The sequence below is a fragment of the Pan troglodytes genome, chromosome 23 (genome assembly GCF_028858775.2).
Source record: "Pan troglodytes isolate AG18354 chromosome 23, NHGRI_mPanTro3-v2.0_pri, whole genome shotgun sequence".
Taxonomy (NCBI): Eukaryota; Metazoa; Chordata; class Mammalia; order Primates; family Hominidae; genus Pan; species Pan troglodytes.
In genome coordinates, this window is record NC_086016.1 from 31,355,253 (window position 1) to 31,369,685 (window position 14,433).

The 14,433-nt window shown below is 56.2% G+C and overlaps 1 protein-coding gene across 11 annotated transcripts in view; it reads left to right on the top strand.

Annotated features, from left to right (window-relative positions):
* Positions 1–14,433, top strand: part of EMID1 (EMI domain containing 1) — a 53,828-nt gene that overhangs the window by 1,710 nt on the left and 37,685 nt on the right. For all 11 annotated transcript variants that reach the window (XR_010155924.1, XR_010155926.1, XR_010155925.1 and 8 more), the window contains exons 2-3: positions 7,372–7,485; positions 7,974–8,077. Coding sequence is in view for 8 of the 11 variants with exons in the window: in XM_009438091.5 (XP_009436366.1) it covers positions 7,372–7,485; positions 7,974–8,077 (218 nt within the window). In the remaining 3 variants the exon portion in view is untranslated. The remainder of the gene's footprint in view (positions 1–7,371; positions 7,486–7,973; positions 8,078–14,433) is intronic.

Sequence of the window (14,433 nt, forward strand, 5' to 3'; positions counted from 1 at the left end):
AAGGCAGGGCTTCCCAGCCTGGGCTCCACACCTCCCAGGGTCTCCTGGGTGGGAGCAGGATGATGGCTATAACCAGGTAACTGGTGGTCACTGGGGACTGTCACTCCATGTGTTGACAGAAGCCTATCACAGTAGCCTGAGCATCCCAAAAACCCTGTGGGCAACACTATTGCACCCATTGTACAGATACGGAGGCTGAGGCCTACAGAGGACAAGTGGCACCTCAGTCCAGACCAGTCAATTTCCAAATCCAGTGGCTTTTTCTCCCCAGCAGCCTTCCTGGAAGAGGGAAAGAGGTTGTCAGCTTGGGGGCACCAGGAAAGGTTTGCAGTCATGATTAGGAGTTAGGGGCTCCAGCCTTGGACAGAATGGAGACAGAATTCCTTGCTCTTACAGGCTTAATGTGTGACCTCAAGTGGGTCACTTCCTGGCCATGGGTCTCAGTTTTGCTCTCAGTTTCCTTCTTTCCTCGTGGGAAGGACCGTGAGCACCGGGCCTCACCTGCAGTGGTTCCTGCTATCAATCATGTCACATGGGGGTAGGGACCTGGAGCTTGAGGAGTCTGTGGGCTACCAGGACCTCCACTTGTGGCCCCATCCCCACGTTGCTGGAGACAGCATGGGGATGTCATGCCCTGTCAGCCTTCCTGCCACCCACACCCCAGCACCCCAGGCACCCCTTGGCAGCCAAGGGACCAGACGCAGAAAAGAGGCTTTGTCCTGGGGAGGGGTGGCCTGGGAAGGCATCCAGGGGGCCGCCCCTTGCCCCAGGAATGTGGTGACACTTGGAGACCCCCGGAACCAGGGTGCCCAAGGGCTGTGCAGAGCTGCCTTGGCTTGCCCCTGCCCCTGGGGCTGCTTCCTGCCCCGCTGAGGTCCTTCTAAGCCTGGAGTCCGCTTCCTTTAACCACTCATCTCAGCGTTTCAGCTGAGGGTTCAAGCCTTCACCAGCCCAGATCTCTCGCCCCTGCAGCACCGGCTTCCTTCCGGCAAATCCTAGGATCAGGGAGAATGGAGGGCTCTAAAATGGAGGGGATCTGCCCCAGCCTCTGTCTAGGGGGCTCCAATCCCAGCTGATGCCCACAGGGGTGACCTGGGTAGGTGCTTTCTCTTGGAACCTGTTTCCCCCTCTGTAAAATGCAGAACCTGATAATCCCTATTCCAAGGGGAAGACCTTGTGAAGAAGGTACTGTGCTGGTGTCCCCAATCCCCAGGGAAGCCCCTGGACCAAGCCGCTGGGTGTGGGGCCCATGTCTGGGCCTGAGCCCCTCAGTCCCAGAACAGGAATGAACAATAGCTGTTAGCGCTGTGCTAAGGGATTTGAGTGAAGCTTCCCCCACTGGAGGAAATTCTGCTGTCCCCATTTGCAGATGGACAAAATGAGGTCCAGAGAGGGTCAGGGCCTTGTCCAAGGTCACCGATGTAGGAAGCAGCAGAGCCAGGACTGGAACTTCGCCCCTACTGCGGGGCTCTGGCTCTCATCATACCACCCCTGCCCGCCCGGTCCTTTCTTTCTTCTCCTTTTCATCACAGCCCTTGGCCCCGGGCCCGCTTGGCTGCCTCCTGCAATTAGCCCCTATCACTGTTCCGGATCGCAGCCCTGGGCCCTACAGAGACAAAGTCCCCTGGGCCCCTCGTGGCAGGGGGTGGAGTGTGGGTGTAGGTGAGGGGCCTTTGTGGGAGTGGCCGGTGCCAGGCTGAGCTGGTCTGGCCTGTTTCTCCCCTCCTGGAGGCCTCTGGGGGCCTGGAAGTGCTGAGTGGGCAGAAGTGTTGGGCCCAGGAGGGAAGTGCCGCCTCTTCCCAGCCCCTGCCCTCACCAACCCCACTGCCCAGCCTCATCCAGCTCTTGGGCAGCTTATCAATGACCACACCCCAGGGAAGGAAGCCCCCAGGGGCTGCAGGGATGGAGCACATGGGGATGGGTCCCTTCATCTGTGGAAACCTCGGGTCCCAGCTCCTCTGGCCGGAGCTGCTGCCTGTTCTCCATCATTCAGTCATTCAACAAACATCACTGAGCGTCCTCAGGCTGAGCCCTACACAAACTTGGTCCCAGCTCATGCCCTCCTCCAGCACCTGCGTGAGTGAGTAAAGCCCAGGGCTATTGTGAGTGGCTAATGGGTGATGCCCAACCCCTACCTGGGCCTGAGGGCTGAGACCCAAAGGATGAATAAGAGTTGGCTGGAGCAAGAGGGAGGGGCTTTCCAGGCAGAGGGATCTTCATATGCTAAGATCAGAGGTGGGAGAAGGGGCTGCATGAGTGTGCAGGAGAGGTGAGCAGAATAAAAAGTGAAGGGCAGCGCTTGCGGGGCTATAGGGAGTCATGGTGGGCTGCGGACTCCACAGTGGGTGGTGGCAACATTAGGTCTACACTTTAGAAAGAGCCTCCTGCTACCCCTGGAAGGTGGATAGAGGTGCAGGAGGGTGGCAGGGCCAGGCTGGGACCCTGTGGAGGAGCTCAGGCTGATGCTAGGAGTCCTGGGGCTGGGGTCCTCAAGGTGGGGGATGGGGTAATTATTAGTGATCACCAGGTGGAGGGGGCAAGGGACTAAACTTGAACTCCACCTGGCATGAGTGTCCTCTCCTGTCCAAAAGGTCTGGCTAGCCGGCCACCAGCTCCATGTCTCCTAAGGAGAGGATTCAAGCACAGTCCAGATTATGGCAACCAGGCAGGGACCCACATGGCAAATTTTTTTTTTTTTTTTTTTTGAGACGGAGTTTTGCTCCTGTTGCCCAGGCTGGAGTGCAATGGCGCGATCTTGGCTCACCGCAATCTCTGCCTCCTGGGTTTAAGCGATTCTCCTGCCTGGTATTACAGGCATGCACCACCATGCCTGGCTAATTTTGTATTTTTAGTAGAGATGGGGTTTCTCCATGTTAGTCAGGCTGGTCTCGAACTCCCGACCTCAGGTGATCCACCTGCCTCAGCCTCCCAAAGTGTTGCGATTACAGGCTTGAGCCACTGCGCCCGGCCAACAATTTTTTTTAAGAGACAAGGTGTCACTCTATTGCCCAGGCTGTAGTGCAGTGGCGTGAATATAGCTCATTACAGCCTCAAACTCCTGAGCTGAAATGATCCTCTCACCTCAGCCTCCCAAGTAGCTGTGACTACAGGCAAGCACCAATGGTAGAGATTTTAATTCAGGAAGAAGAAGGAAAAATACTGTTTTTTTTCTCTAGCTCCTCCCTGGTAAAAAGAAGGACAGCTCTGGCCATTGTGGACCATCACAGGCCCACCTCTCCCGGCCTAGTCTGGGGGCTGGGCATGTGAGGGCTGTTGTCCACGTGTGTGTGTGTGAGGGCAGATGGCTCTGTGTGTGCCTGTATAGATGTGTGTGAGAAGATGGCCAACAGTACCCTGCTGGGCCTGCCTTCACCTGTTTGTGTACATGTGAGAAGTGTGTGTGTGTGTACACATGTGCCTGCGTGTGCATGGGTGTACATGAATGAGAGCACTGTGGGGCCGTGTGTGGACATGCCCAGAGATCACAGCTTCGGCCTATATGCGTCCATGCGAGAGGGCATGCGTGTGTGTGTGCATGTGCAGGTGTGTCAGTGTGTGTGCAAGTGTGAACGCATTTGCAGGGAGAAGGTTTGACTGTGACTGTGTGCCCCTCTGGGCCTGCTTTGGTCTGTCTATGTCCATGTGACAGAGGCGATGAGTGTGTGTATGTGAATGTGTGAGGGCACAGAGTCCTGTATCTGCAGGTATGGACTTGTGTGCAGGGAGGACGGTCATTTCTGTGGTTAAGTGTCCTGCTGGATTTGCCTTAGCCTGTCTGTGTGCGTTTGTGTGCATGTATGTAGCTCTGTGTTTATGTGGATCTGTGTGTGCACACGGAGGCCCGTGTGTCCATGCGTTGTGTGTACATATGCCTATGTGTGTGTGCACGTGCTCACTGCAGTGCGTATTTGCCCTGTGTGCCTGTGTGTGCATGTGTGTGCGTGTATCTGTCTGTGTGTTTGTGTGGATCTGTGTGCATATGCATGAACACGTGTGTCCATGCATTGTGTGTACATATGCCTGTGTGTGTCTGTGTGTATGTGCTCACTGCCATGCATATTTGCCCCTGTGTGCCTGTGTGTGCATGTGTGTGCGTGCATTTGCGTGTGCAGGCACTGTGTGTTTGCGAGCATCTGCTCACTGGCATAGTGTATTCATTCTGTGTCCAGGGCCCCTTTCCTGTCTCCAGAGCTTCCGACTGTCCTCTGCCCAGATTGTCCTCTTCCTCCCTCCCTCCTTCACTCATGAAGCCCCTGGGCCAGCCTGGTGAGTGTCACGTAGGCTCCAAGGAGCCTGTGAACCCCCTTAACCTGTACACCAAGTTTTATGCATATTTCTGGAGAGGAGCCACGATTCACCGCAATTTTCTAAAGGGGCTTATGCCCCCACTCTCCATATTCAACCCTAACAGGTTCAAAACCACACCTTTGGTTTTTTTTTGTTTTGAGACAGAGTTTCGCTCTGCTGCCCAGGCTGGAGTGCAGTGGCACGATCTGGGCTCACTGCAACCTCTGCCTCCCAGGTTCAAACAATTCTCCTGCTTCAGCCTCCTAAGTAGCTGGGATTACAGGCGCACACCACCACGCCCAGCTAATTTTTGTATTTTTAGTAGAGACGAGGTTTTGCCTTGTTGCCCAGGCTGGTCTCGAACTCCTGATCTTCAAGTGATCCACCTGCCTTGGCGTGCCAAAGTGCTGGGATTACAGGCGTAAGCCACTGCACCCGACCTTTTTTTTTTTAATTAAAAAAAATTTTTTTATAGAGATGGGGTTCTCACCATGTTGCCCAGGCTGGTCTTGAACTCTTGGCCTCAAGCAATCCTCCTTGCCTCAGCCTCCAAAAGGGCTGAAATCTTCACCTACTCATTAGGAGAAACATTTCCAGCCTAGGGTTGAGAGTGCAAGCTCTGGAGCCAGAGGGACTTGAGTTCCAACCCTGACTGTGCCGCCTATCATGGGTGCCTGGGGCACGTCCTGGACCCCGGAGTCTCAGTCTTCCCATCTGTAAAGTGGCTTTTTTTTTTTTTTTGATACGGAGTCTCACTCTGTTGCCCAGGCTGGAATGCAATGGTGCGATCTCAGCTCACTGCCACCTCCGCCTCCCAGATTCAAGCAATTCTCCTGCCTCAGCCTCCTGAGTAGCTGGGATTACAGGCTCCCACCATCACACCTGGCTAATTTTTTGTATTTTTAGTAGAGACAGGGTTTCTCCATGTTGCCCAGGCTGGTCTTGAACTCCTGACCTCAGGTGATCCACCCATCTCGGCCTGCCAAAGTGGTGGGATTACAGGCATGAGCCACTGTGCCCAGACTGAAGTGTCTTTTTAATAGAGTGTGAGAATTTAACTGAGCAAACACGTGGACGGCTCTGGGCACAGCTCCTGGCGTGCAGCAAGCATGATAAACATAGCTACTGTTCGTGTAGTAGACGGAGGAGATGGAAAGCCCTCCTTGCTCCCAGACATGGCAGTTTGAGAAAAGTGTCATTTTTTTCTCACTTTTTATGCACATATCTGTACATGTGCACGCATATAGAAATAGTTGACGTTCTGTCTCTCTCTTAATGTAATAGAAATGCAATCACTGTATATCCATTGGTCTTTGTCTGCTTTTTTCCTCCCCGTAACTAGGTGTGATAGCTGGGTCTCAGGTCAGCACGCAGAGACCTCGGGCTTTGTCACAGCATCTGGTTTCCCATGTCCGGTGGCTCCATAGCTGTTTAGGCTGTTCCCAGTTTTGTGCCATTTCTGATGGTGCCATGGCAGGCACCTGTCACCTCTGCATGGGATGGCTGGCTGAAGGCTCTGTTGAGCTTCTCCTGCTTCATGGGCCAAACTGAACCATCCCTTCTCCCAGCCTTCCCACCTCCAGGGCTGTACCTAGGTTGTTTCCTCTTCCAGCACTGATTCTGGTGTGGCACAGAAAGATGAAGGGAATTCCACAGGGCCCTAAATTGAGTTAGTTGCCTGGTCCTGGCCCAGGAGTTTCTCCTTCTGGTGGTCTGGGGTGGGGGCAGGGCTGCAGCGAGTGGGGGCTGCACTGTGGTCCGCATGGGAGTCTCTGTGAAGGCCGGGACATTCCAGGTGCTCAGCAGCCCTCAGCCCTGCACAGGGTCACGGGCCCTGTGCTTTTTGCAGGGGCGGGGGAAGGAGGGATGGTTTCAGGTGACCCTTCTCAGCCTGGGTCCCCCACCCCTCCCAGACTTTCTTCCTGCCCTCAAGCCTGGGGTCAGCAGGTTCCCAGGCCGGGGCGTTTACAGAGCCACAGACCGTGGCTCAAGGAGATGAGGAGAAGACGGGAGCTGAGGCTCTGGGATGGCGTCAGAGGCTGGGCTAGGCCATCCACATTGCTGGGTTCAAATCTGGCTTCTCCACGCACCAGCTGTGACATAAGCAGTTGTCTTCACCTCCCCAAGCCTCAGTTTCCCCTCTGTAAAAACAGGGTGGGGGTACCTTCCTCACCATCAGAGGATAGTGTAAATACCCTTAGCATATAATGAGTGCTCAATATGTGCAGTGCACTCCGATTATTAGTTGGTGTTTGGAGAACTCAGTCCTCTGGGCTTGGGGCATTGATTACACATCCCAGCCATCCCGCGGAGGGGACATGGGAATGAGTGAGACAGGGCCTCTCCTCTTGCATGCTGGCGGAGGAGGCAGGCACAAATTGGCAGCTTAATTCAGCGTGACAGGTGTGCAGATGCTGCGGGACCCAGGGCAGGGCACCATCAGAACTGCTCGGGTCAGGGTGGAGATGGGAAAGGATGGAGGGAATAGGCCATGTCACATCCGGGCTTTGAAGGTAGGAGGCGCCACGGGGAGAAGCGGAGGAAGGGTACTCCAGGCAGAGGGCACAGCACCAGCAAAGGCCTGGGGCAGGTGTGGGTACAGGAGATCCTGAGGGTTGGGGAGTTGGGTAGGCAAGGCAAGGATGTAGGCAGGTTTCCATTCTGTGACACTGCCTCTAGGGAGGGACCGAGGGGCAGATGGAGAGGCCACTCACTGTAGTTGTCCAGGCAAGAGCCAGGCAGTGATGATGGCCTGGATGGGTCAAAGTTGGAGAGGAGAGAAGTTGGGGAGCGAGAGCTCAGGGGAAGATGGCCCGCTTCCATCTTTCCCCTGCCATTCATTCCTCAAGACCTACTGAGAACTCTCTGCACAGCCCCACCCCTAGGGCCATGACATTCACCCCTCAGCCACAGGGACTCCCACCAGCCATTTGGGCCCAAATGACTTTGCAAGCTCAGGGCTTCTCGCCGCCTGGGGATTCAGGGCTCTTGAAGAGAACACGGACGTCCTCACCCATCCTCCTGGAGTCCCCAGCAGGGGACCCTGTGTGGTACCTGAGTTTCCTCTCTTTGGGTCTGTTTCAGGAACTGGTGCTCCTATGTGGTGACCCGCACCATCTCATGCCATGTGCAGAATGGCACCTACCTTCAACGAGTGCTGCAGAACTGCCCCTGGCCCATGAGCTGTCCGGGGAGCAGGTAAATGAGGTGGAGAAGGAACTGATGGCATTCCAGGTGGAGGCACAGTTTGGGCAAAGGCCTGGTTGGGGGACTGCATGGGGAGTGTGGGGGAAGACTGGACCCCAGGGTGGGCGGAGCAAAGGTAGCATCAGCCGACACCATTCTCAGCCTATCCCCTGTGCTGTTGAAGCACCCTGGAGGGCTTCCTGAGGGATGGATACACCATTTGCCTGCATTCCTTTACTCAGTGAGTATTCACTGCTGGGCTCAGGCCAGCCCAGCCTGCAGGGTCTTCTTGTCCAGCTGGTATCCAATCTCCAATCCCTGTGGCAAGGTGGTGCGGGGATGGAAGGGCTGAATCCCAAAATGCAGGAGAGAGCCTCCAAAGGGACCTGGAGGCAGCAGAGGATCCTGGAAGCTCTAGGTTTGTCCCCATGGGTGTCCAGGGCAGTGGGAGAGGTCGTGGAGGACCCTGTCTCAGCTGGGCCACCTGGGGACTCTTTCAGCTACAGAACTGTGGTGAGACCCACATACAAGGTGATGTACAAGATAGTGACCGCCCGTGAGTGGAGGTGCTGCCCTGGGCACTCAGGAGTGAGCTGCGAGGAAGGTAGGACTGCCCGGCCGGCTCCCGGAGCCCTGCGACAGCAGGCCAGGTGCCTCTCTGCAGGTGCATGGAGCCGTGAACTGTTAAGAGAGTCATGCACAGTACCATGCCTGCTGGGGCCAGCTGCACAGAGCCTGGCTCAGACACAGTCAGTGCTTGTTGTCCCCCCTGCCCCCCACGGTGACCGCTTGCCTCTTGGGAGACTCTCAGGACCCCCAGAAGAATTTTATATATGCTGCATAGCTCACATTTTAAGTCATGCCATCCTAAGTCTTTCCTCCACACTCGGGGAAAACCCATCCAGACATTTCTGTATGACATGATAACAGACATTACAGAGAAGCAAAGAACCATTTTAGTCAGTTCATGGGTCAGAGAGGTAAAAATGGTTTTACCTATCCTGCAGATGAGGAAACCGAGGCTCAGGAAGGGGAGGGGCACACACCTCTGTCTGTCTGCCAGGCTGCACTCCCCGCCCCCCACCCCTGGGCTCCAGGGATGGGAGGGCTCGGCTGGGCCCTTGTGTGCAGAGCATGTCCCAGGCTTAGGGACTTCTCTCACCCCACCTGGCTTCACTGTGTGTACCTCTGGGTGGCTCAGGGCTGAGCACCCTGCAGGGGCACAGAGGAGGCAGCCTGGGCCTCCCAGGAGCCTGGCCACACTCTCCCCTGCAGAACCCTCTCCTCTCCTCCAGGCACCTGCCCCTCTGCTGAGCAGCCCAGGCCTCTCCCATCCTCACTGCCTGGCTGAACCCATGAGCAGCAGATTTTTGGACACCAAGAGCTGTGTTTCCAAGCATGGCACTAAAGAGGATGGGCTGGCCCAGAACCATCCTGAGAACCAGGCCCAGAGACAGCTCAAGGGACAGAAGCATTCAGGGCCCCCACAGCAGCACATGAACGTGAACATCAGTCTCAGGATGTACCCCAATTCCGGAAACACAAATGTGCGAAAATGTAGCCTCTGACTCAAAGGAACATGGTGCTTCCAGAAGCCACGGCTCACAGGTGTTTCTTGGGAGATTTGCACACTTCACCTCCCGGGGACCCTCAACAGCCCAGTTCACAGATAGGGTGACTGAGGCCCAGTGAGGTGGAGTGGAGTGCCCAGAGGCACACAGCCATGGGGATGGGGTTCAGAACTCACCACGCAGTGGGGAGGGGTCTGGCAGGTTCTGACATGGGGTAGAGGAGTACCCAGTGAAGCCGGGGAGAAACCGGGTGGCTAGAGGGAGAGCTGAGACACCCCATGCCAAACACACCTGCGGAGAGGCAGCCACAAGGGCCAGTGTGGGAGGCTGGAGCGGGTGGACAGACGTTTGAAGGGGAGCCAGGAACAGCACCCTCTTGTCGCTGGTGGAAGGGAGAGGGGAAGGCAGGTGGGGCCGAGGGGCAGGAGAGCCAGCCAGGAGGGGCGGCTGCCAAGGAGACCACAGAGGAGCTGTGGAGGGGAGGGCCGAATCCCCAGGGCATGGGGGCCACCTGGGCCCAGGCAGGGCCTCCCCAGACAAAGGCCATTCTGTCCCTGGCTCCCCTCCCAAGGGCAGACCTTCCTGGTCTCTGGGGACTTCAAGGAGCGGGTGAGGGAGAGGACAGGTGGGGACAGCACCCGTGCCCTTGAATCTAGCTGCTGGAGGCCGTGAGTCTAGGAGCCAGGCCAAGGGCTGGGGGCTCTGCTGATGCTAAGGCAGGGGCATGAGCCAGGCAATGGAGCCAGGCCAGCTCCCTCTGTGGGGCCTTCAGGTCCCAGCGTGGATATGGGATATCTGAGGCTTCCTAGGCTGGGCCAGCTCTGCCACACACCAGCTGCATGGCCTTGGGCCGGGGACTTCCCGTGCTTGTGCAAGTCATTGTGCAAGGGCCCTGGGCTTGGGGGTGCTGCACTCCAGGCAGCATTCTTCTCCTGCCCACTCGGAGGGAAAGGCACCATCACTAAAAGGCACCAAGCTGCTGTGTGTGCCTGCAGCAGCCCCGGCTCGTCCACATTCAGCCTCAGTGTCCTCACCCGGGAAATGGGCAGGATGATAAGAGTCTGCCTCCCTGGGTATTGCTAGGATGAAATGTTGGAGCCTATGGAGGAAAGGGAGGTGGGTGAGTGGATGCATCCACTATTCTAGAAAACTCTGCTGGGGTCCTAGGAATGGGGAGCAGAGAGGCATAGGGACATTGCCAGGGGACCCTGGTCTCTGCCCTTCCTCCCACAGTTGGGTTCAGGCTGGGCTCCCAAGCTGCTTCTCCTGCTGGTGCCCACTCTTGTCACCTGCCCAGTGCTGTCTCTTGACCCTCGAGCCATAGAGCTGCATCACCAGGGCCAACAGGACCCAGGGCAGCCTGGGGTGGGCCAAAGGAGGAGAGGGAACACCTGCCATTCTGGAATCCAGCCCTAAATCAGCTGCACTCTGCTGTGTGACTTGGGGCAAGTCACTTCTCCTCTCTGAACCTTGGCTTTATCTGGAAGTCACCCAGCATGAAGAAGTAGCACTCATGCTTGGCTCATGGTAGATGCTCCACAAATGTCTTCCTCTCCCATCCTGCTCCCCCACCGCCTACCCCATGCTGGGGATTCTGTGGCGACCTGGCAGACACAGCCCTGCCTCCCACCTCTGAGACCCCACTTCACAGTCAGCTGCTCAAGAAACGGACCTTGAGTCTCTGTGAGGCTGGTGGGCTCTAGTGAAGGACTTCACGGCACTGGGCCCTGGTTTTCTGCAGAATGGGGATGTTCACTTTGTGACGAATGAGGATTGTCTCATTTGGTGTCCATGGCAACCTGTGGAGAAGGGGCTAGAATGGGCTGCATTTTACAGATGGAGAAACTGAGGCTCAGAGAGGTGATGGGACTGGCCTGAGGTCACTCGGCAGGTGAGAGCCAGGATTGGGACCTGTCTGAGCAAGCTTCTGTGCCCCCAGGCCTCAGGAGGTGGGGAAGGGGTCACCTGGCTGCCTCTCATCAGAAACAATAGGGCTTATCAGAAACAATGGGTGAGGAAGAACCAAGGCCAGAATGCACCAAGTGGGCCAGGGAGGGGTGGGCACAATGCCAGGGCCATGTCAGGAGGGGGGGCCGAGCCCCACAATCACCTTTTCTGGGCCTGGGCCTGACCCCCTGAGTGCCTGGGCCAGTGGGCTCTGCTGACAGTGGGGCTGCTGCAGTAAACCCCATGTCACTCTGCCTCTTGAGGCTTCCTGCAGACAGATCAGCCCCACTGTCCGGATGATGAAAGTGAAGCTCAGAGAGGGCGTGGGTCTCACATAAGGTCACACAGCAAGCAAGTATTGTCGCCAGGTTTCTCCCCAGGGTGCCGACCTGAGTTCTGTGGCATCCCCCTGCCCCAGATCCTCCTGCAATAATCAGGACAAGGGGAAAGAAAGCTGCCACCGTCCTCCGTGCTGGGCGCTGCAAGGCTTACCCCCTGCAGGAGCCATCAAGTCATGGTACAGAAGGCCCAGATGCAGAAACTGAGGCTCAGAGAGGGGAATGCCTTGTCCAGGGGAGCAGCCTGTGAGCTGAGGAGCCGAGCTCAAACCCGGTCAGTCTGACTGCAGTCAGGGGTCTTTCCCCTGCAGCAGTGCTGGCTGAGGATGTCCCCGGGAGTGTGTTCAGACAGCTGGGATGCTGTAAGGCTGGCAGAAGCCAGTCTCAGCCCCAGCTCCTCCTAGATAGAAAGATAGAGAGGCCGGGGCTCCCTCCCCTCCCCTCCCCATGGGCCCCCTGGAGCTGGGCTGCCTCTGCTTCCCCCTCATAGGTCCCATTGTCCCCAGCATACATATTCCTTCCCCGTCCATGGTTCCTCACAGCCCTTGTCTTCCAAGAAGAGGAACCAGAGAGGGGACACTTGCCCGAGGTCGACCACAAAATAGCCTAAGAACAGGCCAGGCACAGCAGCTCACACCTGTAATCCAAGCACTTTGGGAGGCCAAGGCAGGAGGATTGCTTGAGGCCAGAAGTTCAAGCCTAGCCTGGGCAACATAGCAAGACCCTATCTCAAAAAAAAAGGTTAAAAAATTAGCTGGGCATGGTGGTGCACACCTGTAGTCCTGGCTACTCAGGAGGCTGAGGCAGGAGGGTTGCTTGAGCCCAGGAGTTCAAGTCTGCAGTGAGCTGTGATCCTGCCACTGCACTCCAGCTTAGGTGACAGAGCAAGATCCTGTCTCTAAAAATAAAATTTTAAAATAGCCTAAAAACAGACTGAGATTCTAGCCCAGGCCCTTCCTGGGCTCCTTGGTCCCTTCTACCATCCAGGGCTGGGCGCTTTCCACACTCATCTCTTTCATCTTAACCAGGTTCCAGGTATGGTGCTAAGTCTGAGCTTTACTTTGCAGATTCAGAATCCGAGGGCTAAACATTGCAAATCCACCTACATCCACCACCCAGCCACCCCCACTCCTGGAAGTCCCAGCAACCCCCACCTCCTGCCAGCCCATCCTGCACGCCCAGCCAACATGGCTGCCTCCTCCACTCTCTCAGCCCCTGCCTGCATCCCCTGAACCTCACCCTCCTTCTTCTGTTTGAACCCCCTGCCCACACTGGCTTTGTCTCCCATACATGGCCTTGGCAGTGGCCGGCAAGTCGCTGCTCTGCCTGCAACCCACTGGGTGCTCCCACCTGGCTAGGTTGACCCCCATCCTGCCACCATTACTCCCACATCCCCAGTGCCTGGCACGGGCCACGTATAAAGTGAGTGCACAGGAATTGAATAGGAACTTTGCCTACCCTGAAGAGGAGGCCAGGCCGGACATAGACTAAGCCTTCCTGGAGGCTCCTGATTGGGCTGGAGAGTTTTTGGAGCTCCCAGCCCCAGCTCTGACCCTAACCCCTGGCTCTGGTCACTGGAAGCAAATATTTACATTTGCAAAGTAAATTCCTTGCAGGAGACCTGGACTGGGGCTGGGAAGGCTGCCTCCCTATGGCCTGTGGTTACTAAACCGAGCAGAGCAGATCTCGGGGGTCGGTTGTGAACGAGGAAGCCCTTCCTTTGGCTCCTCTCCAGGGAGAGAATGTCATGAAGGTGGATTCCAGGGATACCCCCAGCTTTTCACACCCCGAATCCCCAACTTTTCACATGTCTAATCCCCAATTTAGGGCAAGATTGGAATCCCAGCCCCCCTCGTCCCACTGCAAGGACAGAGCGGAAGCCTCTCCTCTCTGGACCTCAGTGTTCTGTGTCATGAGGTGTCATGAGGGTCCTGAGAAGGGGCACAAAGCTTCTTAGCTCAGGCCTGGCACTGGGCAGAGGGAAGAAGAGCTGCTTATGGGGCCCAGGGCTAGAAACTACAGGCAGCACTGGCCGTGTGGAGGTCAAGATGTGGAGGTCAAGACAGGGAGTGATGAGCTTCGAAGGGGCTTTGACACTGGGAGGTGTACTGGCCTGTTTGGGAAGGCTTCCTGGAGGAGGTGACATGGGTGCAGCAGCTGTAGAGATTAGGGGAGGGCATGGGGTGGGAACGTGTGTGTGTGTGTGTGTGTAGGGCATGTGAGGACCTCCCAGATGGTGTGTGTGTGTGTGTGTGTGTGTGTAGGGCATGTGAGGACCTCCCAGATGGTGTGTGTGTGTGTGTGTGTGTGTGTGTGTGTGTGTGTGTGTGTGTGTGGGTAGGACATGTGAGGACCTCCCAGATGGTGGGAAGTGGCCCACAGTCAGGCTCCCAGAGTGGAGCTGGGGTTTGTGGTCCTGGGACCAGCCTTCAGGGCCCCCCTGAGAGGACAAGGTTGAGGCTAGGGAGGAGCCCTTCAGTAGGAACCACCAGGCTGAGGTGAGGAGGGTCTCAGCTCATGGGGGCCTGTTTCAGGGCCTTTGACCAAACACCAATGGGAGGGATATGACATTTTGTTTTGTTCTGTGTTTTTGAGAAGGAATCTTGCTCTGTCGCCCAGGCTGGAGTGCAGTGGTGCGATCTCAGCTCACTGCAAGCTCCGTCTCCTGGGTTCACACCATTCTCCTGCCTCAGCCTCCCGCGTAGCTGGGACTACAGTCGTCTGCCACCACACCTGGCTAATTTTTTGTATTTTTAGTAGAGATGGGGTTTCACCATGTTAGCCAGGATGGTCTCGATCTCCTGACCTCATGATCTGCTCACCTCGGCCTCCCAAAGTGCTGGGATTACAGGAGTGAGCCCCAACGCCCGGCCAGGATATGACATTTTTGTCCAACAGCAGATCTCCCCACAACCTGTGGCTTCTTCCTTACTGGAATTTTGTGTGCTACAGCAGGTTTTACAACCTGCTACATCCCTTAAAATGTTTCTGTCCATTTCTCAGAATTTTGGGGGAGTTTTTGGATAACTTTTTGTGAATCTTGAATCCAAAGCCAAAATTTTCTGGGCTTTTGAACAGTTTTGTTATTTCTTTAAACTCTTTTC